Source organism: Nycticebus coucang, chromosome 12, assembly GCF_027406575.1.
Source record: "Nycticebus coucang isolate mNycCou1 chromosome 12, mNycCou1.pri, whole genome shotgun sequence".
Classification (NCBI taxonomy): domain Eukaryota; kingdom Metazoa; phylum Chordata; class Mammalia; order Primates; family Lorisidae; genus Nycticebus; species Nycticebus coucang.
The window spans coordinates 19,597,219-19,623,665 of record NC_069791.1 but is presented as its reverse complement, the minus strand read 5'-3'; the positions used below and the strand labels follow the sequence as shown (position 1 = coordinate 19,623,665).

General features: G+C 42.8%; 1 protein-coding gene across 5 annotated transcripts in view; it reads right to left on the bottom strand.

Moving 5' to 3' along the window:
• Positions 1 to 25,585, bottom strand: part of SLC38A1 (solute carrier family 38 member 1) — a 71,331-nt gene extending 45,746 nt beyond the window's left edge. For 4 of the 5 annotated variants that reach the window (XR_008373277.1, XR_008373278.1, XM_053555890.1 and 1 more), the window contains exons 1-4: positions 24,476 to 25,585; positions 24,136 to 24,242; positions 3,934 to 4,048; positions 618 to 834 (exon numbers count right to left, since the gene is read on the bottom strand). Coding sequence is in view for 3 of the 5 variants with exons in the window: in XM_053555890.1 (XP_053411865.1) it covers positions 618 to 739 (122 nt within the window). In the remaining 2 variants the exon portion in view is untranslated. Of the gene's footprint in view, positions 1 to 617; positions 835 to 3,933; positions 4,049 to 24,135 lie in introns of all 5 variants that reach the window. The other variant, XM_053555891.1, reaches the window with a different exon arrangement.
• Between the last annotated feature and the right edge of the window lie 862 nt (positions 25,586 to 26,447).

The following is a 26,447-nucleotide window of genomic DNA, read 5'->3' as shown; positions in this document are numbered from 1 at the left end:
AGACCCAAGAGTTAGAACCTCTTGCCCAAGGTCGGAGCTGGTGGCAGGGAGCTTCCAGGCCAGCACTTCTCCTGACTGGTCTCTCTATTTCCTCCCCTTGGCTTGTCTCATTCATGGGTATCTTTTTCTTTTCTTTCTCTTTCATGTACTAGAGCCATTTGGGCTCAACTATTCTTATTTAAAATTCCACGCTACCAGTGATGCTCAGAATGACACACTTGCAGTTTTAACACAAGATCACTGGCAAATACAGCTTCTCCCATGTCTCAATTAAAACGTGTCCAGATGACTGTAGTACACATTTGGAGATGGGATGCTGTGAAATTCCAAAAGTCTGTCTAATTCACAACACAGAGCCTGACCGGGGTCCAACGTATTTATACATTTTTATTAGACTCAAATGAAAGATTAAAAAAGATGAATAAATTACTTTCCTATTTGCTTCATCTGTTATTGCAGACTATGCCCAACAGATGTCACATAAGAAATTCAAATTACATCTTCAAATGGAACATAACTTTAGTAATGAATAATTCAAGAGAAAAACTGAAAACCAGAATAATTTTTTTGAGCCATTTCTTTCATTGGATAGAAAGCGTCAGTGGAAAAGTACTCACCTATTTATCTGACCATTTTCTACTTCGGTGAAATCGTTGGAGTCGTTGCTAATGTTATCGTCCTCAGGCACTGTCATGTTCTGCAACTCAGTCAGCTCAAGTCCACTTTTGAAATGCATCATGATTAGACAGTATCTGTAGTCCAAAAGATTAGTCCAAATTTCTCCTGTTCTGAATATATTCAGTAGATAGCAGCAAAAATATAAGCTCGACACACCTAACATATAGCAAAATCAAATCTGATTAAAAATATGAATGTCACCAATTAAAAATAAACTATCACAAGTAAATATATACCATGTAGTTAATTCACCCATAATACAGCTTTTACATTTTACTGCTAGATTTGTCAATCTTTGTACATCAAGTCATAGAGCAGCGGTTCTCAACCTGTGGGTCGCGACCCACTGGCACTGTATTAAAGGGCTGTGGCATTAGGAAGGTTGAGAACCACTGTTATTGAGGCTCATCTCTAAATCTTATGACTTTTATAAATTTCCCTCCATTTTTAGCTATAAAATGAGTCATGTTCCATAATCTTAATGCCTAGGATTATGGGAATAACATGTTAGCTGCAGCAATATAGACTCCCTTTCATGAAACACTGTGTTTAACATGAAAGGAATTCAGTTATTTTAACGTGTCAGATCACAAGGCTCGCTGTATGCCATGTAGCTGCTTACAGACTCACAGAAACAAAAGTACCTTTGATTTAGCAATCCAGCTTAATAAAAATGCAAATCCTCAATAAATGGCATCACCCAGGGATCAACTACCCAACCTGGTGGTCAACCAGCAACGGACCAATTTGTGTTTTGAAATTTTGCAAACTGTTTATCCATCAACTGCAAGAGATTAAATCAATCTCTTCAATGAAATCATTCCATGTCATGGAATTAGGGAATTAAAAACTCATACTCAAGGGATTTGGGTTAATCCACCTGCTACTACATTTCCTCATCAGAAATGAAAGACTTCCAGAGTTCACATTTTCTCCCACACAGATGACTGTGGTTTCAATTCCTGGGGGGCCACCAATATCATCAACATAGCCAAGGGAGGGAAAAAATTTCGGGGTTGCAGCATTACGAGTCAAAAAGCAGGTGGCAAACGCAACTTCAAAAGCAAGACCAACGTCAGCACAAGAGCCTCACTGAGATACTCTCAGTGAGGTGACGGGGACCGTGGAACAAGCAGAACGCCGGAGTTTTTTTTTTTAATATGCTCATTGGCAAATCCCCGTGGATGTCATTTTGAGCGGGCGCCTGTAGTCCCAACTACTTGGGAGGCTGAGGCAAGAGAATCGCTTTAGCCCAGGAGTTGGAGGTTGCTGTGAGCTGTGTGAGGCCACGGCACTCTACCGAGGGCCATAAAGTGAGACTCTGTCTCTACAAAAAAAAAAGAAATTGATACTTTGTCTGATCCTGAATTCCATTAGATGACTGTCACCTAGTTAACAGACTCCAATGTGCCCATCTGAGGAAGCATCCTAATAGTTTCCCAAGAAACATTTTACTAATTTATAATATTTTGAAGGCCCACAGAAAATACCCTAGTGCAGGGTTATTCAACCTTTTGTATCTCATGGCCCACTTGAACCAACAGTTAAACTTCCAGGCACCCTTAAATTATGTTGATTTAAAAACAGAGTTAAAAAAAAGAATACACTTACCGAGCTTTGAACTTCTTTTGAAAATAATTTAATTAATGATCTTTAAATTTTCCGCACACCTAAGATCCTCTCTTTGCATACTGATGTGCCACGGCACACCCGTTGAAAATTACTGCCCTAGTGTGATACTTTTTGAGATACTCTTTTCTTTCCTTTTTATAGTCGGGCTTTCCATTATTCCTTCTTATTCACCTAGTCTCCTATCTAGAAGTTTCAGGATCCTTGGTTTCAGAATCCTGTTGTGTGCCACAACACAAGCACTTTTTAATATCTCAAGTTCCTTGGGCGGCACCTGTGGCTCAAGGAGTAGGGTGCCAATCCCATATACCAGAGGTGGCGGGTTCAAACCCAGCCCCGGCCAAAAAAAAAAAGAAAGAAAATCTCAGGTTCCAGGAAACTCATCCTTCTTGCAAGGCTTTTCCTGAAGGTGGAGAGACTGGGCAGGGAGGTTTGAGCCCCTGGACTCCTTTGAGCCCCTGGGAGGTTTGAGCCCCTGGTTTGAGACCTGGTCTCAGGTCTGTTCTTCTAGTCACAGCAATAGTGGGCGCTAGAGGCTGGCCCATCTCTGCTTGTAGTGCCTTCAGACCCCAGCAATTGTTTACAATCTGCCTGTACTTTGCAAAAGCTGAAATGTATTAAAATGGCTGCACCCCACCTTCACTCTTAGAAGTAAATGATGAAAGTTATCCAAATAGGCTGGACTGGGTAATTTCCTGGAGGTTTGTCACATTGATTCTCGCTGGTATGACTACCACCAAGGCCCCTGAAGTGATATTACAGGTCTGATAGAAAGTTAATTCAGTGGATGGCATTTCCAATCTGGGTTAAGAAGCCTTTTCTTTCCTCTCCACAAACTGGAAGGAAATAGGGCACCAGACAAAAATTTTCTGAGGAGAGAAAGGATTGACTAATAATAGATCTGCAGTCTACTGTTTAAATTTAAACTTTCATATTAAAAATATGTATGTGTATATGTGAGTGTCTGTATATATAACTAGTCAATTAAGGAAATGGACAAAAAGGCAAAAGAATAAAAAGAATAGAGGAAGTCCTGGCCACGAAATTCTGTCAGCATTAGGTAAATGGCAGTACAAATTAATCATACAGAATACATTTTTATTGTTATAAAATAACCTTATGAAATAAAGTGAAAATAGAAAATGAAGGGGAAAATTCACAGTGACACCTATCACCAAGGTTGAGCCATACTTGGAAAACATTATCCATTCAATTTATTATGTATTTATTGGGTGCTAAGTGGTGAAGAGATTCAAAAAGTTTGAAAAATGACAAATTTAGGGATCTGAGGCAGCTTTACGGTAGAATTTTTAGAACAGACATTGCAAAAGAAATTCCATCACCCCCCAAATGGGCTACTATTAAGATTTTGATGCATTTTCTCCTTTCTCATTATGTCTCTAACTCCCCTCTCTTTTTTTATTTTAACGTTGGGGATTTTAGATTGTTTTTAACTTACTTTTTTCATGGAATGAAAATATGTCATAAGCATACCGAAGAACAGAAGTTAAAAAAAAAACAAAAAACATGGTGCTTTATTAATGAGTAAATAAATACAGGTTTGGGAAGAAATATCAGAAAATACAATTTTGCAAATTAAGTAAACAAGCTCAAAGAACAATTCACCTGTTATCTCAGCAAGCAGAGATGATCAGTGTATATATATTGTCGTATGGTCTTCCAGGGGGCTTCTACACACATAGATATAGCTCCAGACACATAGTAGATGTTCAATAAATATCTGTTAAATGAAACAATCATTGGAAATAAAAAATAGATACGCATTTACACAAATGGAAACCATATAAAACAATGAGTTTTTAAAACATTTGTTCACTTAACAAGGGATCACCTCCTATCCTTATTACGTCACTAAACACAGGTTTACGCCATTGCTGTTAAAGCCTGGCTAACTGCCTATGCCAGAAACTGACATCCAACCCATAATTGCTGGACTGCTTGGTGGAGCAGAGATTGACAGGGGGAGATGGAGCCTGAGCTGAAAGTTGTCAGTGGAATGTGGTCAATGGCACAGAGGCAGGAAGTACAGGTTGAGTTCAAGAAACAAAGAATTATGGTTTTACTGAAAGATAGAAAACAATCATCAGACTATGCAATTAATTAAAGGCACACTGGGGTTATGGTGTTAAGATCTTGATGTTAACCCAACCATAATTATTATCTCTAAACATTTATAGTAGGTTACAAATCACATTTTACTCAGTATAGGATATTTCTATCTTTGCTACAATCTTGGGAGGTACTTAAGGCAAACATTATTATCTCGGTGTGCTTATTGGTACATTTTATTATAGTACCAATGTGTGATGCGTAAACTTGTTTTTTGCAAGGACAGGCCAAACTTGTCTGGCCTTATGTGACTTAGAACCTATTTAAGCCAGCAAGATCATCTCATGTAAAAAGACACCGAACCATAAAATACTGGCAGAAAAAAGAAAAAGCTCAGAAATATTTCAGAGGCATACAGACATACGTAGTATATACGTGTATGTATGCATAAAAGAAAGAAGGAAGGCAGGAAAGAGGAGAAATAGGTAAGGTTTATAGAGAGATATGACTTGAACTGTATCTAAAAGTGGGTAATACTAGATTGGAGGATAGGGAAGGCATAACTTACAGTGGCAACAGTGCTGACACAGTAAGGGCTGAGGTTGTGATAGACTGTCCCACTCAATACTTGTTCCCACCTCTTTCTAGTCCTGTCCTGCAAAGGATAGAAAGTTGAAGACTACCTTTCCCACACTTCTTTGCAGCAAGGGTTCTAGGCCCGATTTAGATGCCACTTATCAGAGAGCGGTGGCCAGAGCAAGGCATCTGTTTTGCTGGTACAATTCCAGCAGGTACAGCAGCAACACCAGAGCCAACAATTGTGGTTCTGGTTCCTGATCATCAAATTTGGCTCCAGTGATGTGTTTCTGGAGCACATGGTTGAAATTGATGGCTTCCTGGTTTCCTGACTTCCCCATGGAGGCGCAAACAGCAGTTAACCTTAGCAGGCTAGTTGAGTGATGTTGTTAGAGAAATTATTCCTAGAGGCCCAGCCTATAGTGTGCTCTGCCAGCAATTTCGACAAATTTATAGGCACTTGATCCCTTGTACTAAATCCCTTTTGCCTGATATAGACAGAAAGATCTGACAGACATCCTTAATTTTATTTATTCCTTCCTTTAAATTTTTTGTACTATGAGAACATTTAAAACATATATAAAAGTAGAAAAAATAGCATAATGAATTCCCAGGTACTGATTTGAACAGTTATCAATTCAGGCTTCTGTCATTGCAATTTTTTTTTTTAATCACTACCATCACTCGGAATTATTTTGTATTAGATCCCAGATATCATATCACCTGTAAATATTTCAGCACATATCTCTAAAAGGTAAGAACTCTCTTATTAAATAATATCACCACATCAACGTCAAACCTAACAAATAATGATAATTCCTTAATTTCACCACCTAGAGTTCATTTTAAAACTTGCAATGAGGCTCAGTGCCCACAGCACGGTGGTTATAGCATCAGCCACATACACCAAAACTGGCAGGCTCGAACCTGGCCCGGGCCAGATAACCAACAACGGCAACTGCAACAAAAAATAGCCAGGCGTTGTGGTGGGTGCCTATAGTCCCAGCTACTTGGGAGGCTGAGGCAAGAGAATTTCTTGAGGCCAAGAGTTTGAGGTTGCTGTGAGCTGGGATGCCACAAGCACTCTACATATGATGACATAGTGAAACTCTGTCTCAAAAAAAATAAAATAAAATAAAACTTGTAACAAATCATTGTTTTTTTTATTATGAAGAATACAATCCCACCTCTCCTAGCTCAATTTGTGAGAATCAACAACAATAGCTAGATTAGTGGTTTTTGAGAAAGTATTAATGGACATTTTTCTGAAGAAGAAATAAAAATGGCCAACAGGAATATGAAAAGGTGTTCGATATCACTAATCATCAGGGAAATGCAAATTAAAACCACAATGAGCTATCACCTCACACCTTTTAGAATCACAGAGTCAGGAGATAACAAGTGTTAGCAAGGGTGTGGAGGAAAAAGAGCCCTTGTATACTGTTGGTGGGAAGACAGATTGGTGTAGCCATTGCAGAAAACGGTAAGGAAATTCCTAAAGAAATAAAAGAACTATCACATCACACAGCAATCCCTCTTTGGCGTATATACCCAAATGCCGCACCCACGGCATATAGCCGTAGTGAGGCAGTGCTGTCCGCGTTACAGAACGACGGGAAGGTGGTTTGTGCTCCCCGGAGCTTTACCTCTAGCTGCCCCCAGTATGCACAGCATCAGAAATGTTGCCTAGCATACTTAGTTACCTGTTTAAGTTTAAAGATTGTGGCGTTTACTCATGTGTTTGTTATCCTGTATCAGAAGTCTGTTTGTTCTAATAAATTGTCAATATGTACTTTCTTAAGAATGAGTACAATGCACTACTAATCCAGATAGAGCACAGCCTTGTGAGCTGCTAAACTCAGTGGCACCAACAATGAGCACATAAAGATGTTTTCTCACCAGTAAGCTAAGACGATAAGCTCAAGGACATAAAATACAAATTATCTACATAAGTTACAAAGTCACTGAAACACATCCACCCACCATAAAGTTCTGTTCAGAACATCTTGTTTCACCAATTATCACGCATAATAAAAATCAATAGGAAAAATAATACTTGTCAAGGAATTTACTCTAAATCAAAATTATAATTATCAATAACAATAAGATCAAATAGTAAATGTAGAATTAGTCAAGCATTAACGTAAAGAAGATGTTAAGCTGTTCTAAAAAGATAATAAGAAACTGAGATAGGAAGAAGCGAGTAGAGTTGACTAATAACCGCCACTCTCCGGAAGCGGAACTTTAAAACATAACAATGCATGATAAATCACACTTGTAAACGTAAAAATAACCCGCGCACGTAAGCGGAAAGATTGCATTATGTAAGCTCTGTAAAAATGTATAAATACCAACATGTGAACTCAGTAAATTTACAGCTGCTTCTTTCATCACATACTATGTGGCAGTCTGTCATTTTTCCTGCGCCGACCTCTCAACTTTCCTCGTTCCTTCTCCCTGCACTCCCTCGGACTGAAACCCACCGACTGAGCGGGCAGTAGCAGGTGGCGCCCGAACAGGGACCTGAAGGACAGGTAATCTTCTTTCTCTTTCTTTCTTTTTCAAGGTTGAGGGCGGCTCTCACCAGGGAACTGCAGTCCCGCCGGTAAAGGCTGACCGGTTAAGTGTGAGCAATCAGCAGGTACCATGGGGCACGCATTAACCAAGGAAGAAAAAAATCTTGAGTACTATGTTGCAGCGTTTGTTGGCAAAGAACGGGTTCAATGTGTCCCTCAAACGGTTGGAGGAGCTTATACATTTTCTTATTAAGCAAGGTACGGAGGAGCCGTACCAAGACTTTATTTCAAGGCTGGAAGAAGCCATTAACAGAATGCTCCCCCCGTCTGAGGGCACATCACTGTTGCTCAAACAGTTAGAAGCATGCATGGATGCCTCACCAGCTATAGCCCAGGGTATGGCTTATGCTTATGCTGCAGCAATGCAAGGACAGAAATTCAGCGCCTATGTTAAAAATACCTTCAATAAGGGAGGTAAGGGGCCGAGAGCTCCTATTAACACTTGCTATAATTGTGGCAAGCCAGGACATATGCAGAAGGACTGTAAACAGTCCCATGCCAATAAGCCGAGGGGGGAACCGCCCGGCTTATGCCCTCGCTGTAAGAAGGGCAAACACTGGAAAAATGAATGCAAATCAAAATTTCATAAGGATGGAACCCCCTTGAATGGCAAGGGTGACACTGATCCTGAGAATCAGGACGTACAGAGATCAAAAAACTAGCAAAGGGGCATTCTCCCAGCCCGGACCCCAAGGGAGATCATGCTGCGGTGCAGGATGTGTAGCACTCATCTACTTTAAATCCTCAAGCCCCTGAATTTACTATTCATGACCTTTCACAGGGCACTCCTGAGAGCGCAGGTTTAGATCTTACAAGTGAAAAGGATGTATTATTATCCAAATGGGACGGTGTTACTTTAATCCCCACTGCAGTAAAAGGGCAACTTTTGCCGGAGACAGTTAGAATTATTATTGGGAGAAGTTCAAATTATACTAAAAACTTTGAAGTTATTCCAGGAGTAGTTAACTCAGATTCAGAAAAGACAACGCAGAAGGAGGCACCAACAGCTACTACAAGATCTCACCCGCCGCTTGAAGAAAATGAAAGTACACTCGCCGATAACAAACAAAACCACCGGCACCGGGCACATTTCCACTGGCTCCAAGACAGCTGAAAAAGCCCAGCAGAGAAAGAAGCTGGGGGCCCCCCTGCCCTTCGTGGGGCGGGCCTGCCTCCCAAGTGTTACAGCCCCTAGACAGCAACACTGACAGAATCCCAAGGGTGAGATTTAGAACCTTTATTATTGGCCCTTTGCCACTAGTAATTTGTATAAATAAGAAAAATATTTTTACAAACTGAATCTTTGTCAACAGATAAAATTCTTGCCTTTTAAACCTTCTAATTATCAGTTTAGCTGAGTGAATAGGTGACTTCATGGTAAACTGGGATCCTGTCTGGTGGAAAGTGAGCTTTTGAGAGTAAGAGAAATTAAACAGAAAGGAGAATGACATTGTGTAAAGAAAGAATCTTGTGTGATAAATTTTGTCCTGAAACAGAATAGTTATGTAAGAAAGTAAAAGGCAGGGCAAAAGTTCAAGAAAGTTTAGAATGTTTGTAGATGGTCTGTGCAGGTTAAATGAAACTCATAAAAGAGAATTTATGAAAGAATTTACATGTGATCCAGTTAACTATGTATTTCCTTTAAAATCTTTTAACTTGTAAAAATAACTAATTGTATTACGTCCTTTAATATTCAACATGATAAACAAGTAAATGTTATGTTAATTATAAAAAAACCTTCTTATGTGATGTTACCTGTAAATCTACAAAGCAATCCATAATATGATAATACAGCATTACAAGTGTTAAAAACACTTAATGAATTAATTAGGCCTAAGAGATTTGTGACAGCTTTAATTTTAGACATTACAACTTTAATTTCTATAATCACTACTTTTGCTGTAGCTACTACAACTTTAATGCAACAAATGCATACAACATACTATGTCAATACTCTTGGCAATAATATAACTTTAACATTAATAACACAAGCTAATATAGATAATAAGCTTAAAACTAAATTAAATGTGTTAAAAAGGATAGTCTTAACTTTAAGTCAGAACATTAAGTACATACAACAGAAACTACAAACAAAATGTCACTCAACATTTCAAGCCATTTACATTACACCTTTACCATATAATGTATCTAACTCATAGAACAAAGTACAAGCACATCTTCAAAATGTCTAGAGAGACAATAATATAACACATAATTTACACAGCTTACAACAAAATATTACAGCCATGAGTCAAACTCATTTACCAATAACTTCTCTTAACACATTAACTCAATCTTTAACTAATGGGTTTAGAACACTCAATCCTCTTAACTGGATCCAGTATATTGTGCTCATAACCATTATTAGTTGTTTGTCATTTTGTGTTGTATTGTTGTTACCATGTCTCATACAGTATCTGTTTTCCTCTATTATCTCTATACGCCAAGAAGTCTTTAAACTACGGTTTAAAAACAAAAAAGGGGGAAATGCCGCACCCACGGCATATAGCCGTAGTGAGGCAGTGCTGTCCGCGTTACAGAACGACGGGAAGGTGGTTTGTGCTCCCCGGAGCTTTACCCCCAGCTGCCCCCAGTATGCACAGCATCAGAAATGTTGCCTAGCATACTCAGTTACCCGCTTAAGTTTAAAGATTGTGGCGTCTACTCATGTGTTTGTCATCCTGTACCAGAAGTCTGTTTGTTCTAATAAATTGTCAATATGTACTTTCCTAAGAATGAGCACAATGCACTACTAATCCAGATAGAGCACAGCCTTGTGAGCTGCTAAACTCAGTGGCACCAACAATGAGCACATAAAGATGTTTTCCCACCAGTAAGCTAAGACGATAAGCTCAAGGACATAAAATACAAATTATCTACATAAGTTACAAAGTCACTGAAACACATCCACCCACCATAAAGTCCTGTTCAGAACATCTTGTTTCACCAATTATCACGCATAATAAAAATCAATAGGAAAAATAATACTTGTCAAGGAATTTACTCTAAATCAAAATTATAATTATCAATAACAATAAGATCAAATAGTAAATGTAGAATTAGTCAAGCATTAACGTAAAGAAGATGTTAAGCTGTTCTAAAAAGATAATAAGAAACTGAGATAGGAAGAAGCGAGCAGAGTTGACTAATAACCGCCACCCTCCGGAAGCGGAACTTTAAAACATAACAATGCATGATAAATCACACTTGTAAACGCAAAAATAACCCGCGCACGTAAGCGGAAAGATTGCATTATGTAAGCTCTGTAAAAATGTATAAATACCAACATGTGAACCCAGTAAATTTACAGCTGCTTCCTTCATCACATACTATGTGGCAGTCTGTCATTTTTCCTGCGCCGACCTCTCAACTTTCCTCGTTCCTTCTCCCTGCACTCCCTCGGACTGAAACCCACCGACTGAGCGGGCAGTAGCACCCAAAGAAAATAAAATCATCACCTTGTAGAGATATTTAGACACACATGTTCATTGCAGCATTATTCATGATAGCTAAGGTATGGAAACAACTGAAGTGTCTATTAATGGATAAACGGATAAAGAAACTGTGGTATACATATACACTGCAGTCCCCGACCTCTGGGCTGCAGATCGGTACTGTGGCCTGTTAGGACCTGGGCCATACAGCAGGAGGTGAGCAGGGGGCAACTGAGCTGGGGAGCAGCTGCAAAGGCAGGTTATCATTAGCAGGGAGGTTTGACTGCACAGAGACCATAATAAATCAGTTGCCAAATTGGATGGGAACCATTGCATATATAAATTTACAATGAAATATTATTCAGTCTTAAAAAGAAGATATTGTTATGTGCCACAACCTTCCTAATGCCATGACCCTTTAATACAGTTCCTGTGGGTCGCGACCCACAGATGGAGAATCGCTGATCGAGATGAACCTGGAGGGCACTGTAGTAAGTGAAAAAGTACTGGATAATCTCATTTATATGTAGAATCTTTTTTAAAAACATGTGAATACACAGACCTGGAGAACTAAACGGTGGTTATAGGTCAAGGGGAGAGGAAAGGGGAAGATGCTGATCAGTGCATATAAAGTGGCAGACATGGAGGATGAAGGAGTCCAGAGAGCTGAGTATAACACGTGGCCTGCAGGGAGTGCGGGCTGGGTACCCTTTATCTGAAATGCCTGCGAACAGACTGTTTCAGATTTCAGACTTTTTTCAGGTTTAGGAGTATTTTGCATACACATAATGAAAAATCTTGGGGATGGGGCCCAAATCTAAACATGAAATTTATTTATATTTCATATACATCTTAAATACACAGCCTGAAGGTAATTGTATGCAATACTTTTAAATAATTTTGTGCAGGAAGCAAAGTTTTGACTGCATTTTGACTCTGACTTCTCACAGGAGGTCAAGTGTAGAATTTTCCATTTGTAGCATTACGTGCTCTTTGAGCATTCAGTGGATTTTGGAGCAGTTTTTTTTGTTGTTTGTTTTTTGAGATAGAGTCTCATTCAGTCACCCTGGGTCAAGTGCTGTGGCATTGTAGCTCACAGCAACCTCAAACCCTTGGGCTCAAGAGATCCTCTTGCCTCAGCCTCCTGGGTAGCTGAGACTACCAGCACCCACCACAACATTTTAGACCTGGGGTCTTGCTCTTTGCTCAGGCTAGTCTCGAACTCCTGAGCTCTAGCAATCTGTCTGCCTCGGTCTCCCAAATACAGGAGTGAGCCACCACACCCAGCCAGATGTTGGAGCATTTTGGATTTTCAGAGTAGGAATGCTCAATCTATAATATCATATTGTGTTTGAGATTTTTTTGCTAAAAGAGTAGATTATAGGTATTCTTGCCACAAAAAAAGGGAATGACCATGTGACATAATAGATATGCTAGTTTGCTTGACTATAGTAACATTTCACTATGTGTGTGTATATATATCTCTATCTAGCTACACACAGGGTATTCACAAGTTGCCCCTAGGCCTGCCAAATGTAGGGAAAATAGGAAATTATAGCTAAATGTACAAAATATTCATTACAAAATTTTACAAACAGGTGACCAACACATAGAGAATATTTTGTAAAATTATATATAATAATTATGTTATATAATTATATATAATTAATATATTAATTATTATATATGATGTATGTATAATAGATAATTTATAGTTATTATATTATAATAATATTTATATATTGTTACATATAATATTATATGTAATATATTAAATTATTAAATATAATAATATAATTATTACATATAATTTACATTATATAATATAATTATATATAATTTTATAATTATTATATAATGTACATAATATATAACTTATATATAATTATATATATATTAAAAGAAAGAAATTTGTTAAGCCTAAGGCCAATAATGGTCCTTTTTTTTTTTTTTTGCAGTTTTTGGCCGGGCTTGAACCCGCCACCTCCGGCATATGGGGCAGGCACCCTGCTCCTTTGAGCCACAGGCACTGCCCCAATAATGGTCCTATTTTTCTAGGCCAGTTCTTCCCAGAACTGAGTCTGTTCACTCACTTGGAGTTCTTGGACCTCAGGGGTCTCAGATGATAATAATATGAATCTATGAACTAGTATTAATATGTATATCAAAAGGCTTCAAATATGCCAGACAGACTAACTAAAATGTCAGGAATACTGACGTTGAGCTAGATTGTATTAACTTGATCATACTAGGTTCTAATTAGTAATTTTATGTATCTTTGAGTAATACAAATGGGAAATGAATTACTATATTAAAGTTAATAGTAAAAATCCATTAAACAGTAAACTTAAGATCTGAACATTGCACTGCATGCAATCTTTAAAACAAAAGCTTAAAGCTGATAATCAAAATCTTTGAAACCTTGGGGTCCTAGGAAGGTGGAGAATAATAAAAATAGTCTTTGGTAGTGAAAAGGCTGAAAGCTAGTAAGCAGTCTGTGAAGCATAGTGTTTTTTCCCCTCTGTTCTTGCCTAAGACTGATGGCTTACTAGTACTCAAGGTCTAGCTTCTCTACTTGGACCTCGAGTCTCTACTTCCCTTCTCCGGCTTCCCTAAATTCTGGGTGCCCTATGGAAATGCCTTTGTCCAGAACATTGGACTAACACCCCTCTTTGTCTTTACTGCCAACAGTCTCTGAACTACTTGCCCCTGCCTTCATCACTCCCCCGAAATCATGCCTTACTGGGAAATTCTGGCTCTACCACTTAGGAGCTGTATGGCCTCGGGTAAGTAAGTTAACGTTTCCTTGCCTCAGTTTCCTCATCTGTAAAATGGAGATAAATTAACATCATAAAGACCTACTATTTGGTCCACATGTAGCACGTACAGCAGTGCCTGTGGTGGTCCTGTAAGGTGCTCTGACTGTCCTTCCTGTTTCCTGACCCCTCCCAACTGACCCCTCACCTTGAGAGGCTAAGAGCAGCTTTCATTCTCCTTCACCAGCTCCCTTCCCCTTCCCACCCTTAGTGTAGAAGCCCCCTTGGCCCTCCAAATTCTTTGGCCTGCTCCAAATTCTTTCCTGTGTGTCAGATTTCATCCCACAGGGACATCTTTTAGATCTCTCTTCTAGTCTTTGTCATTTTGTAAAACTAGACTTCCTTTGCATGAATACTGCTAGATCATGATAATGCCACTTAACCTGTCACATGTATCATCATCTGTAAGACGGGAAGGCAGGAGGGAGAGATCATCTCTCAGGTTCCCTCTTGGTCAGAAAAACGTCCATAAATTTCAGACTCTGGCTACCTGCTAGACCATTCCAGTAAGATGTTTGCCATGTTCTCAAACTCAAGATGCCTAAAACTGAACACATCACTTGACCCTCACATGCCAGCTTTTCTATTTTGGTTAATGGTAGTGTACATTCTCCTGTCACTCAGACTTAAAAGGCAGTTATCACTTTAATACAACCTCATATCTAATCAGTCGCCAATTCCTGCCAACATTCCTTCACAACCTTCCTTCCCCCTTGCCTTTATCTTGTTCCTTATAGTTGCACAACGGGACTGCCACGGCCGCTCTTCACCACACCCCCTCTGGTCCTGCCACTTGCCTGTCCACAGAGGCAGAGTCTTCCTGACAGTCAGTGCCTCTCATGTTCCCCTTCCTGCCTTGCCATTACTAAGTGTTCCTAATGTCTGCAGGATGACATCTAATCCCTGGAACCTTGAATTCAAAACCCAGATTGCTAGTAACTCTTTGGTTTTCTCGCCCACTGTGATTCTTCTGAACCCCCTATCCTGCAACAGATCTACGTCTATGCAGTTTCCTGTGGTGCTGACACCATTCCCCCACTCCTGAACACACTCTCCCCACCTTCCCATTAAGCCACATTAAGTGTGACATTTCTACAGAGTCCATCTTTCCTGCTTTGTAAAAAATTTCAAGTCAATCTCTTCTCTGATGCTTTTTTCCAATGATTAACCCATGGTTAATTACTTACCTGTGATGAGTTCATACAGCACTGTTGAATAGATCACTCATTGGCTTGTGGCAAGGGCACTCTTATATTTTAATCATCTTTTTATTTACTATTTCAACTCCTCAGAGACAAAGACCACAGACCTTACAGATCTTTAGCACATGGTGATAGTAAATGTGTGTTAACAATAAAAATGATGATTAAATTTAGAGAAAGCCATGATCTGCCTGTAAGACAATATACTCTGACAATGTCTCCACGGGAAACAAAAGAAAAATGGGAACATGAAGCAACATGTATAGTCCTACTTAGAGTTTTCCTTAAGTCTGCCACTTAATTTCCTTTACATTTTGATCTGGGCATGTAGGATTTATGTAAAAATGCACTTAAAACTGCAAAGTACTCTATAAATGGGAGGTACTTATCATTAATATCCCAGACAGTATGCCCGGAATGTTTAAGAATTCTTGGCATGACTTTTACAAGTCCAGAGACAAAGAGTTGTGTTAAAGAAGCAGTTCTCAACTGGGGATAATTTTGCTCCCTCTCCATCCCCAGAGATATTTGGCAATCTCCGGAGACATTTTTGGTTGTTAGGAGGAAATTCTGCAAGCACCCAGTAGAGAGAGGCCAGGGATGTTGCTAGACATCACAGGATGCACAGGACAGCCATCCATAACAAGGGGTATCTGCCCCATAGTGTTAGTGGTGCCGGTACCTACATTAAAAGAAGCTCAGCAGGGAGTAAGCCTGGGCCGTTTCTGTGTGGGGCATGGAGATCAGCCACTAATTTCCCTGGATATATTGCCCATCGCATCCTATCCTAGTCTTAGCATCCCATCACCAGCTCTCACCATTCCTGTTCTAGTCAGGTTCCTATATGATCTTTTAAATATCTATTTTTAATATGCCTAGCCTATGATGTCCTGGAATTAACCTGTCCATATTCAAATGTTTTTAAACTACTCTAATATTTGTTAAGGCAGAAAATGCCAATAAACTCCAGAAGTTAATGAAGTCAACCTGTATGTAACTCTGGATACAGGAGGACAGATTGTATATTGAATTAAAAATAACAGCAACAAACATTTGAAGCTTAATTTATGGATAATTAGAACAGTGAGTATATTTGAGTAATGTGAATATCAACAAAATTAAAAATATTTCTCATCAATTGAAAATTAATGGTTTAAATAATTACTAAAAATATATAGAGTTGAAAACAGCCTGGAATACTCCAGCCTTTCAGAAAATTCTTTTTCTTTGCCTATATAGGTTTTTTGTTTGATAATGTTTCTGATCAAAGATTGCTATTGGACCAAAAACAAGGTATGGCAATTGTTACTTTTTTTAATTTTTTATTTTTTATCCTAGAAGGAGAAGAGGACGGCTAGCAGTTTAGTTTGTTTGTTTTAATGCCCTAGCTAAATATGACAATTAACTCCTAACAAAATACTCTCGGAAAAACAAAAATAATAATAATTTTAAAACACCATAAAGTGGGCCAGGCGCTGTGGTTCATGGCTGTAATCCTAGCACTATGGGAGGTGGGTGGATTGCCTGAGCTCAGAAGTTCAAGACTGAGCAAGAACGAGACCCCATCTCTACTAAAAATAGAAAAACTAGCAGGGTGTTGTGGTGGGCGCCTTGGGAGGCTGAGGCAACAAGATCGCTGGAACCCGGGAGTTTGAGGTTGCTGTGAGCTATGATGTCATGGCACAATACCCAAGGTGTCAGAGTGAGATTCTATCCCAAAAAGTAAAATAAAAACAAATAAAATAAGCAAATAAATAAATAAAAAGAAACCTTTAAAATTATACCTTTATTTGAACAAAAATGTAATACAAGACACTTCATAATTTAATACGGAAGGATGGCTACAGTCCTTGAACAATTTCTTTTTTCTCTTTGGATTTCTGTCTCCTTACCTTAAAATAGGAAGGTTAAGTTTCTCCCAGTTTTAAAGTCCTCAGCATTAACGATTCTACATACTATTTCTTAGTGGATCATTTTCAAAGATAAGAAGATGGACTAATAGACAAATCTCTTAAACAGTTGATTTAGTAGACCAGTAACCTTCAGTTCTGAAGGGACATGGGAAAGACCTAGGGAGCTTTCAAAAAAAGAGGATAAGGGTGCCACCCCATGCAACAGTTTCTGACTTAATTGGTTAGGACAGGGTCCAATCATGAGTGTTGCAAATGCTCTCCAGGGCATGTGAATGTGCAGCCAGTGTGAAGAGCTACAGATTTAGACTAACAACTGAAAGCAAAAGCATCCAGTGCCCAGGTAGGCAAGGTAAATGAGCAAAGCAGACTGGGTATAAGGAACTGGAGAACACACAGTCCATTTCCCCCCCTCCACCTAGCAGTAGGAATGAGCCAGAGCGTTTAGTTTTTCTTTCAAGAAATGCCAGAAATAGAGATTTTAAGGGAAATTCTGATATTTAAGTGTTGGAAATAAACTCCAAACAATTTTAAAAGAAAGTGTAAGTCACACATAACATGCCCTCAGGCTTAAGGTAGCCCTATAGTCACCAGTTAGCAACCTAAACAAAACCAGTTCAGTAAATCACTGAACTGGTAAAGCTTTTTCTCTGAGCTCCACCCTTCCTGCTTCCCACTCAGAGCCTCTTCCTTCCACACCTGTGGCCACAGCCTGTTCCTTTCCTTTTCCTTTCCAGTATCTCTTTCTTTTCCAACGCCCGTCACTCCTAAGACATTGAAACTGAGATCCACACATTAAATCTTCATGTGGCTCTGGCTGGATCACCCGACAGGCGTCTATGCCCAGGAAAATTCAGGTTATAAACTGTAACCGGAGGCTGTAGCTCCATGATGTCAACAACTGGTTGGTTTAGTAAAATCAGGGGGAAAAGTTCGTCAAGCTCATAATTTTACTAAGACTTTATCAAGCAACATATGGAGGTCCTCATTTAATTTCTGATTTTTGTTTATTTTCTTTGCTTTAAATCTAAACCACTGCATATCAGAATTATTACTGATGATTTTATCATTTTTATTTTTTAAGTTCCCATATTTGGGCTCTTGGGTTTTATCATTTTTTTTTTTCAAGTTCCCATTTTGGCCAAGTAAATCTGGAGTTCTGGAGATGGAGTCTGGGCATTAGTAGCTTTTAAAAGACCCCAGGAGAGTCTAATGTGAAGCCCACTCTGAGAATCACTAACCCTGCAGATTAGCAGTATGTTTGGCAGATAACTATCATCTTGAAAAGTCTTTTTAAAATTTGTATAAGGTTTTTCTTAGCTCTGTTCTCATTGTATCTTCACATCTCTAAGGCAGGCAGCTCCAATCTGATCCACTATTAGTACTGAACACGTAAGGCAATGAAGCACAAAAATGTTAAATGAGTTGTCCAAGGGCATCTTGCTAGATTTTGGCAAAGACACAACAGTGATCTCACTTGAAACAGAGTTTCTTTTCTTTTTCTTTTTTTTGCAGCTTTTGGCCAGGGCTGGGCTTGAACCTGCTACCTCTGGCATATGGAGCCAGCGCCCTACCCCTCTTGATTGCAAGTCTCGTGCTGATTTCCCCAAACCATGTTGTCTTCCTAGTCATTGAACTCCTGTACTATTATTAGTAACTAACCCTGACACACAGGTTATCACTGGAAAATAAATGAATAGGAGATCAAATTTTGAAAATAAGTATAACATTTTTTTGTGTGTGTGAGATGGTAATATCACTATATTGCTAGGTTGGTCGCAGACTCTTGGGCTCAAGTCTTCAGACTAGCTGGGACTACAGGTCACACCATTGCACCTGGCTAATTTTTTTTTTTTTTTGTACACAGTGTCTTCCTAAATTGTGCAGGCCAATCTCAAACTCCTGACCTCAAGTAATCTCCTTCTGTGGCCTTTCAAAGTGCTGGCATTACAAGGGTGAGCCACTGCACCCAGTCTTTCTTTCTTTCTTTCTTTTTTTTTTCTTTTTAATTAAGAAACTTATTTTTTACAGACAAGGTCTCACTATGTTGCTCAGGCTGGTCTTAAGATCCTGGCCTCGAGTAATCCTCCTGCCTTAGCTTCTCAAGTAACTGGGATTACTGAGCCACCACATCTGGCTCAATAATGTTTCAAAAGACAATTTAGGGTCAGTGTACCAAGGTGTCTTTTTCTGAAGTCTACCAAGGAGATTTTGAATGTGCTTATTTCTATGCACATCCTTTCTCCACCTCCACACCATCTCTTATAGATGCATATTCTCCCAGAGACTGAAAAGATTCAGGTAGTTTCCATTAAGATATTATTTTCAGAAAAGTATTTTCAAATGATTAAATGGTCACAGAATTTCAGAGGTAAAGGGAACTTTACTTACTGACCAACTTTCTTCACCTCCTCGATAGATGAGAAGCCTGAAGTCTTTTTTAATTCAATGTATACAGAATGCTAACACTGTGCCAAACACTTCACACCCATTATGTTAATTAAACCTTCAGTAGAACTCAGTAAAATGGGTACCAACACCACCACCACCATTATCATTACCATTTAACGAATAAAAAGAACCCAGGCTTAGACATGCTTGACACCTCACCCAAGTCCCCAGGGTAAGCAGGAGACCTGATGTTTACATTTCATTCATAGCCTAAGCCCTTACTATCCATTTTTCACCATCTGGAATGACAACAGAGCAAAAAGTGAAGGATTAATACATCCTTATGAACATTGCAATGAGATAATCAGTGAACAAGTCTTCCAGGAGGTGGAGAAGTTGCACCAGGATTAGGCCATCACAAACACATGGGATTTTAAGAGGCGTTCCAATTTAGAGTCCACACAGGGATTGAGGCTCAAAGTGAGAGGGAGGACATAAACTGGATTGAAAGATGGAATGCCAGGAAAAAGTGAAAAGAGGCCAGGAGACAAGTCGTGAAGGGCCCTTAATGACCAGCTGAGAAATTTTAACTAACTTATTTTTTAGAGACAAGGTCTCACTATGTTGCTTGGGCTGGTCATTTAGAATGTATTCATAGGCAACAGAAACCCCCAGAAGTTTGTATTTATTTATTTATTTTTTTTGAGACAGAGTCTCAGTATGTCGCCCTTAGTAGAGTGCTGTGGCGTCACAGCTCACAGCAACCTCAAACTCTTGGGCTCAAGCAATTCTCTTGCCTTAGCCTCCCAAGTAGCTGAGACTACAGGCACCGGCCACAACGCCCAGCTATTGTTGCAGTTGTCATTGTTGGTTAGCTGGCTCGGGCAGGGTTTGAATCCGCCACCTTCGGTATATGTGGCTGGCACTGTAACCACTGTGGTACAGGCGATGAGCCCCCCAGAAGTTTTTATAAGTGAGATTCTTAGAAATGAAGTTTTAGACATATAATTCTCATGGAAGTGTCAGGAATGAGTTAGGGGAGCAGGGCTAGGTGCAGTAGCTGTAATCCTAGCAGTCTGAGAGGCTAAGGCAGGAGGATCACTTGAACCCAAGAGTTCAGGACCAGCCTGGGCAACACAGCAAGACCCCAATCCCTAGAGTATAGAAAAATTATCCAGGTGTGGTGGTGAACACTTGTAGTCCCAGCTACTTGGGAGGCAGGGAGGCTAAGGCAAGAGAACCACTTTAGCCCAGGAGTTTGAGATTGGAGTAAGCTGTGATGATACCATTGCACTCTAGTCCTGGCAACAGAGTGAGACCTGTCTCAAAAAGAAAAGAAAAGCTCCACACCTGAGCTTCGTGTGGAAATGAACTACTGGCTTCTAATAATCATGTGCCGTGCCCACTCCCTTTAGATTCTTCAGGGCCCCTCCGTATCTGTGCCATGAATCTTATATCCCAACACGCTACTGGAATTGCTATGTCTAGGTTGGGTAGCAGGGACTTGAACTTGGGGAGTGGGAATGAAGACAAGAGGACAGGTGTGAGGTGTATCTGGAAGGGCTGGTCACTGCTCAAAAGTGGAGAGGGCAGGAAGAGAGGAGGGGCAGAGTAGACTGTAATACTTCAAACTTAGGAGAAGAGGAACAGATAATGAGATGGGGTGTGTGTGAACAATATCACAAAGAGATGAACAAGTCTCAACCCAACATTTTATTTATTAAGCAGCTACCATGTGCCGGGCACAAGGGGAATAATGAATGAACACAGGTTTTGCTCTTGAAGATCACCCAGGGAAAGGAAAAGGGAAAAGCAGAAACAGCCAGACACCAGGCCTCCTAAGTGGGGTATTCTTTTCATCACACAGCCTTAATTCAGGGAGCAACATAAAAATATACAGAAGCAACAAAATACATGTAAAGACTCCAAGACAGCTTTAAGAACTATTAATCTGGGCGGCGCCTGTGGCTCAGTGAGTAGGGCGCTGGCCCCATATGCCCAGGGTGGCGGGTTCAAACCCAGCCCCGGCCAAACCGCAACAAAAAAATAGCCGGGTGTTGTAGCGGGCGCCTGTAGTCCCAGCTGCTTGGGAGGCTGAGGCAAGAGAATCACGTAAGCCCAAGAGTTATAGGTTGCTGTGAGCTGTGTGACGCCACGGCACTCTACCGGATGACCGTACAGTGAGACTCTGTCTCTACAAAAAAAAAAAAAAAAAAAAAGAACTATTAATCTCTGCTGGGCCCAGTGCTTACTCCTGTAATCTTAGCACTCTGGGAGGATGAGGTAAGTGAATATCTTGAGCTTAGGAGTTGGGAACGAGTCTGAGCAAGAGTAAGACCTGGTCTCTACTAAAAATAGAAAAACTAGCTGGGGGTCATGGTGGTGCCTGTGGTCCCAGCTATTGGAGAGGCTGAGGTAGGAGGATGACTTGAGCCTAGAAGTTCGAGGTTGCTGGGATCTAGGCTGATGCCATGGTACTCTCCCAGAGTGACAGAGTGAGGTTCTGTCTCAAAAATCCAAAAAAAAAAAAAAAAAGGCTTGGCACCTAAGGCTCAGTGGGTAGGGTGCCAGCCACATACACAGGAGCTGGAGGGTTGGAATCCATCCTGGCCCTGCCAAACAACCACAACTAAAACAACAACAACAAAAATAGCCGGGTGTTGTGGCAGGCGCCTATAGTCCCAGCTACTTGGGAGGCTGAGGCAAGAGAATCGCTTAAGCCCAGAGTTTGAGGTTGCTGTGAGCTGTGATGCCATGGCACTTTACCCAGGGTGACATAGTAAGACTCTGTCTCAACAAACAAACAACAACAACAACAACAAAAAACCATATTAATCTCAACTGCTGAATTATAGGCAAAGCAGAATGCAATAAGTTCCTTGCTGTACTTCTAACCCCAATCATTCAAATAGCTGGTCCCTTCTCATCATTTGGGTCTCAGGACAATTGTCACCCCCTCAGATAGGCCCTTCCAGCAGATGACTCTATTTCAAGCTCCTTGCCCATCACATGATCCCGTTTTATTTCACTGCACTAAGAATACCTGAAATTTATATACCTGCATTTATGCGAGTGTGTGTGTGTGTGTGTGTGTGTGTGTGTGTGTGTGATGTTTCCTCCATGAGAATAGAAGCTTCACGGAAGCCGGAAGTTTATCTCGCTGGCTGCTGCCAGGCACATAAACCCTGGTAGGAGATACTTATTGACCACATTTTAAAAAAGAAAGAAAGGAAAGCAATAAACCTCATCTCCTTATCAAGATTAAGACCTCAAACCAAAACAGGCCAGTTTCCAGCTGCTTAGGGAAACATTCTGAGAATACAGGGGACTATAAAAAGCAAAGCCATTTTGAGGCTGGGGTGGAGCCCAAATCCAAAGGGTCTGCACCAGATCTGCGGCCGGACCCGCCTGTACCCACCCAGCACCCAGCGTGAGACGCTGGACAATGAGGCCAGCCAGCCGCCCAGCTCAGGTTTTATTTCCGTTGTCCTTCTGACGTCAGAGAAAGCGCGAGTTGCTGCCCAGTTTTTTCTATCAAGGTGACAAATTACAGCCTGGCTGGGCCCCGCATTCTGCAAACTATAAATTTACCTCTCTCTCCCCCTTCACTGCAAAATGTAAAATCCCAGTGCAGAGATGTCAGAGCCCCTTTCCAACGCGAGTGAATCCCGTTTCCCAGCGGAGGCTTCCTTTTCACTCTTACTGCGTACATAACCATGGATTCCTCTGGGAAAGTGCGAGACCCTGGCGGGGCAGTTAGGTTTCCAACAGAGAAACAGGGTTGTAAAAACCCCAGGTCCGCACCGCAGAGCGAGACAAAGGACTCTAAATCGTAGCACCACGTTCCCCAGCCCAAGGCAGCCTACAAAAGTGACGCGGTTAGCGCGAAACCCCTTTTGCCTCCACATACACTCGGGCAGTCTTGGACCACAGTTTAGCGCAAACCCGAGGCCGGCCGACTTGTTAGAGCAGCCGGGCGCAGGCAGCCGCGTGACTGGCGGCGTCTCAGCGGGAGCCGAGGAGCCCGACGCGCGGGGAGATGGATAATTGGTGGGGCGAGGGGCGCGCACGACCGGGAAGGCGCGCTTTCCTCCGGGCAGCGACCTGGCGAGTTTAAAGGCCGCCTGTGGCAACGTGCTGGGACGCGACCGAGGTGTCGCGGATGCAGCAAGGAGGTGGGACTGGCGGCGAGCGCCGTCCGCGCCCGGGCCCGCGCAAGCGGTGGCCTTTTGTTCGCCGGCACAAGTGGATTCCCGGTTCTCGGGAAAGCACGGTCTCCCTTGCCACGCTTCTTAGGACGAATCTCTCCAAGGCGGGAAAGGACAGTAAGTCACTGCCAGCATCCTCAGTAATTTCTCCCCGCACCCTCCCACTCTCCCTCAGAGGACGGGCTGCAAGGCAGGGTTCACAAATGTGCTCCTGTTTACTACTCCAGCCCCTGGACTCAGCTTCCTACCCGGCCGCACCAGGCACCCTGGGGACATCACGCGCTCTTCTCCCACGAGAAACTCCCTCTAAAGGTCTTCGGTCCTCCGGTACGTCTCGCCCTCGCGTCTGCCGCGCTCTCCCTCCAGACCTGCATCGTCCCTGACCCTCGCTAAATGTACCCAAATCTGCCATCACACTCTGCCACCATGAAAACTGACCCAAAAAGTAAGCCACAGCCCGCACGAAGGTGAATTCAGAGGCCACGGCGCTTTGTCGCGCTGCCCAGACTTTTCCTTTCCTACAGGCAAAATCCAAACGCATCGCGCACGACCGCGCTCTCCCTCCTTTCATGCCGGCACCAAGGATTTCCACGTTACCGCCTCCTCCCGCATCTCAACCCTCCCCGGAACGGACACGCACCTTACCTCGGAAAATAAAAGGAAAGGTGGCCAAGGCGGTGTGCAGGTGTCCGCCCTCCTGGGGTTTTAACCCCCGGCCGTGTGATGTCCTTTGTGTCACGGTCTGGCTGCGGCTGCCGGGGAGAAGTGGCCCGGTCAGCGGGGGCTGGGCGGGGAGACTTGGCGCGGCGTGGCGGATTTCCGAGGAAGGTGAAGGGCGGAGGTTCCCGGCGACCTTCAGGCGGAGCGGTGTGGCTGCCCCAACCCGCGCTCGCCTGGCTCTCCTCCTCCTCCTCCTCTCGGAGCCGACTGCAGCAGAGTCTCCCCCCACCCCCACCCACACCCTGCTCACCAGCCTCTCACTCACGTCGACATGCGCGGGCGCTGAGGGTCGCGAAGCCTCGGCATCCTCCTACCGGGGGCCTCGTGGCGCTCCCGCATCCATGCCTCGTGATGGTGTAAAGCGGAAAAGTCAGGCCATTCCTCCCGGTCCCGCGACTTCTCCTCCCCGCCTGTGCGCCCGCTCTTTAACCAAAGCTGCGTGTCACTGAGCCGTGCCCCGTCACATGGTGTCACTGCTGGCGGCCGCGCCTTGCTGCCTCCCTCTAGCAGCTCCCCGACGATGCAGCGACCGCAGCTGGCGGATTGACTAGCGGGGAGGAGTTGCGGGGCGCGCGCGTGACGGGCTCAGTGGAGGTGGCACCGGGCAGGAGTGGAGGCTGCGCGCCGCCGGGCACCTGCCCAGCGTCTCCCTGGGGCCGGGTGGCGTGCTTAGGACTCAGCTGCGGTGGCAGCTGGAGAGCGGGAACCCTTAGGGAAGGCAGTGGGGCGACCAAAGTGGCACCGGCGGCGGAAAGGAGGGCTGAGCGCTTGAGGAGGGGCCGCATTTGGGCACAGCCGGAGCCCAGCCGTGGCCAAAGGAGAGAGGGGCGTTGCATTGTGGGTAGGGCGCAGCGCGAGGGTGGCCGCGGGAGTGGCGGGTCCCAGCTCAGCCCTGGGAGCCGCAGGAAACGCCGGCAGATGCCGGCAGCGATGGAGCGGTGTGTTGGCTTCGGGGACCACACACAGACGACCGGGGTTGGCGGAAAGGGGACCGAAGCGCCGCGGGAGCGGGGCGAGCGGACACCTTTGAAAACCCTTTGTCCCCAACCCGCAGCGGGTGGCGCTTCCTCTCTTCCGGATCCAGCACCCGCAGTCCTCGCCAGCCTTTCCTGAGATCTGCTCTGTTGGAGCTCGGTTTAAGGGACTGAGTGTGACGCGACCAGAAGGATTTGCAGAGCTCCCTGCGCGCACCTGCCTGGACGCGAAGGGGTCGGGGCAGCTCTCTCAGGGCGCGAAGACCCCACGTGATTCCGTCCCAAGGACCCGACGCGTCGGGGTTGATGGAGCTTGGGGACAGTGCGGGGCGAGAGAGGGGGCAGGAACAGCCGGGCCATTCCCTCTCCGGTGCTGACTCTTTGTCTCAGACACAGTCCCTTTTAACCGGGCACTTCTTGCGGAGGAGTTGTGCCTCCTTAAAATGGTGACAGGAAATCCTACCTGTGCGTCACCCAATTAGACTGTCATTATAGCTCGAATTTGCGGGGTGGAAACTCGAGCTCTTGTTGACAGCTATGGCTCAGTCTCCGCGTTTCATCAAAACGAGAAAGGGAAGGTGAATCATGATTCAAAAATTATTCTACCTGGAGCGTTCCAGGCAGGCACACCGAGTAGTCGCCTATTGGAGCGGCTGCGCCTCCAGCCACATCTTACACGCCTCCCAACTGACGGAAACTCCCACTCCCTTCGCATGGCGGTGTATAGTCTTCATTAGCTCGGCGGTGGCTTCCTGAGAACTCTATTTGGAAGGCATGCTCTTGAATAAATTCGAGAAACGGGAAGGTCAGTGCAACCAGGAGAGGCAAAAAGACCGACCCGCATTCACGTTCTTCTGAAACTTACTCCTCCCTACCGGCTTAGGTTTTGTCCTAGTTCTGTTTTCCCAATTTGTAAAAAAGAGAATAATAGTTCACACAAGATAGGAGCATTCTTTAATTCATCGAAAAGCTGGTTCTTTCTACCTAACTTACCGGAAGAAGGGAATTTAGCATAAAATTACTGATTTGAAGCGGTGTGCACCTGCCTGGCACAGATGCCTCTTCTGAATAAGGTTATAAATCCGAAAAAGTGACGTAAATAAACTCTGAGCCACAGCTCCCTAGGCCTGTGGAAATACTCATTAAAGGCAGAATGTGTATTCATCAGTGTCTGTTTAAAAAGAACCTGACGTCAAGCTTATCTTTTGATTTTGGTTTTAGCTTAACTTGCTAGCTCCCAACACGCTGGAAAGACTGTGGTTA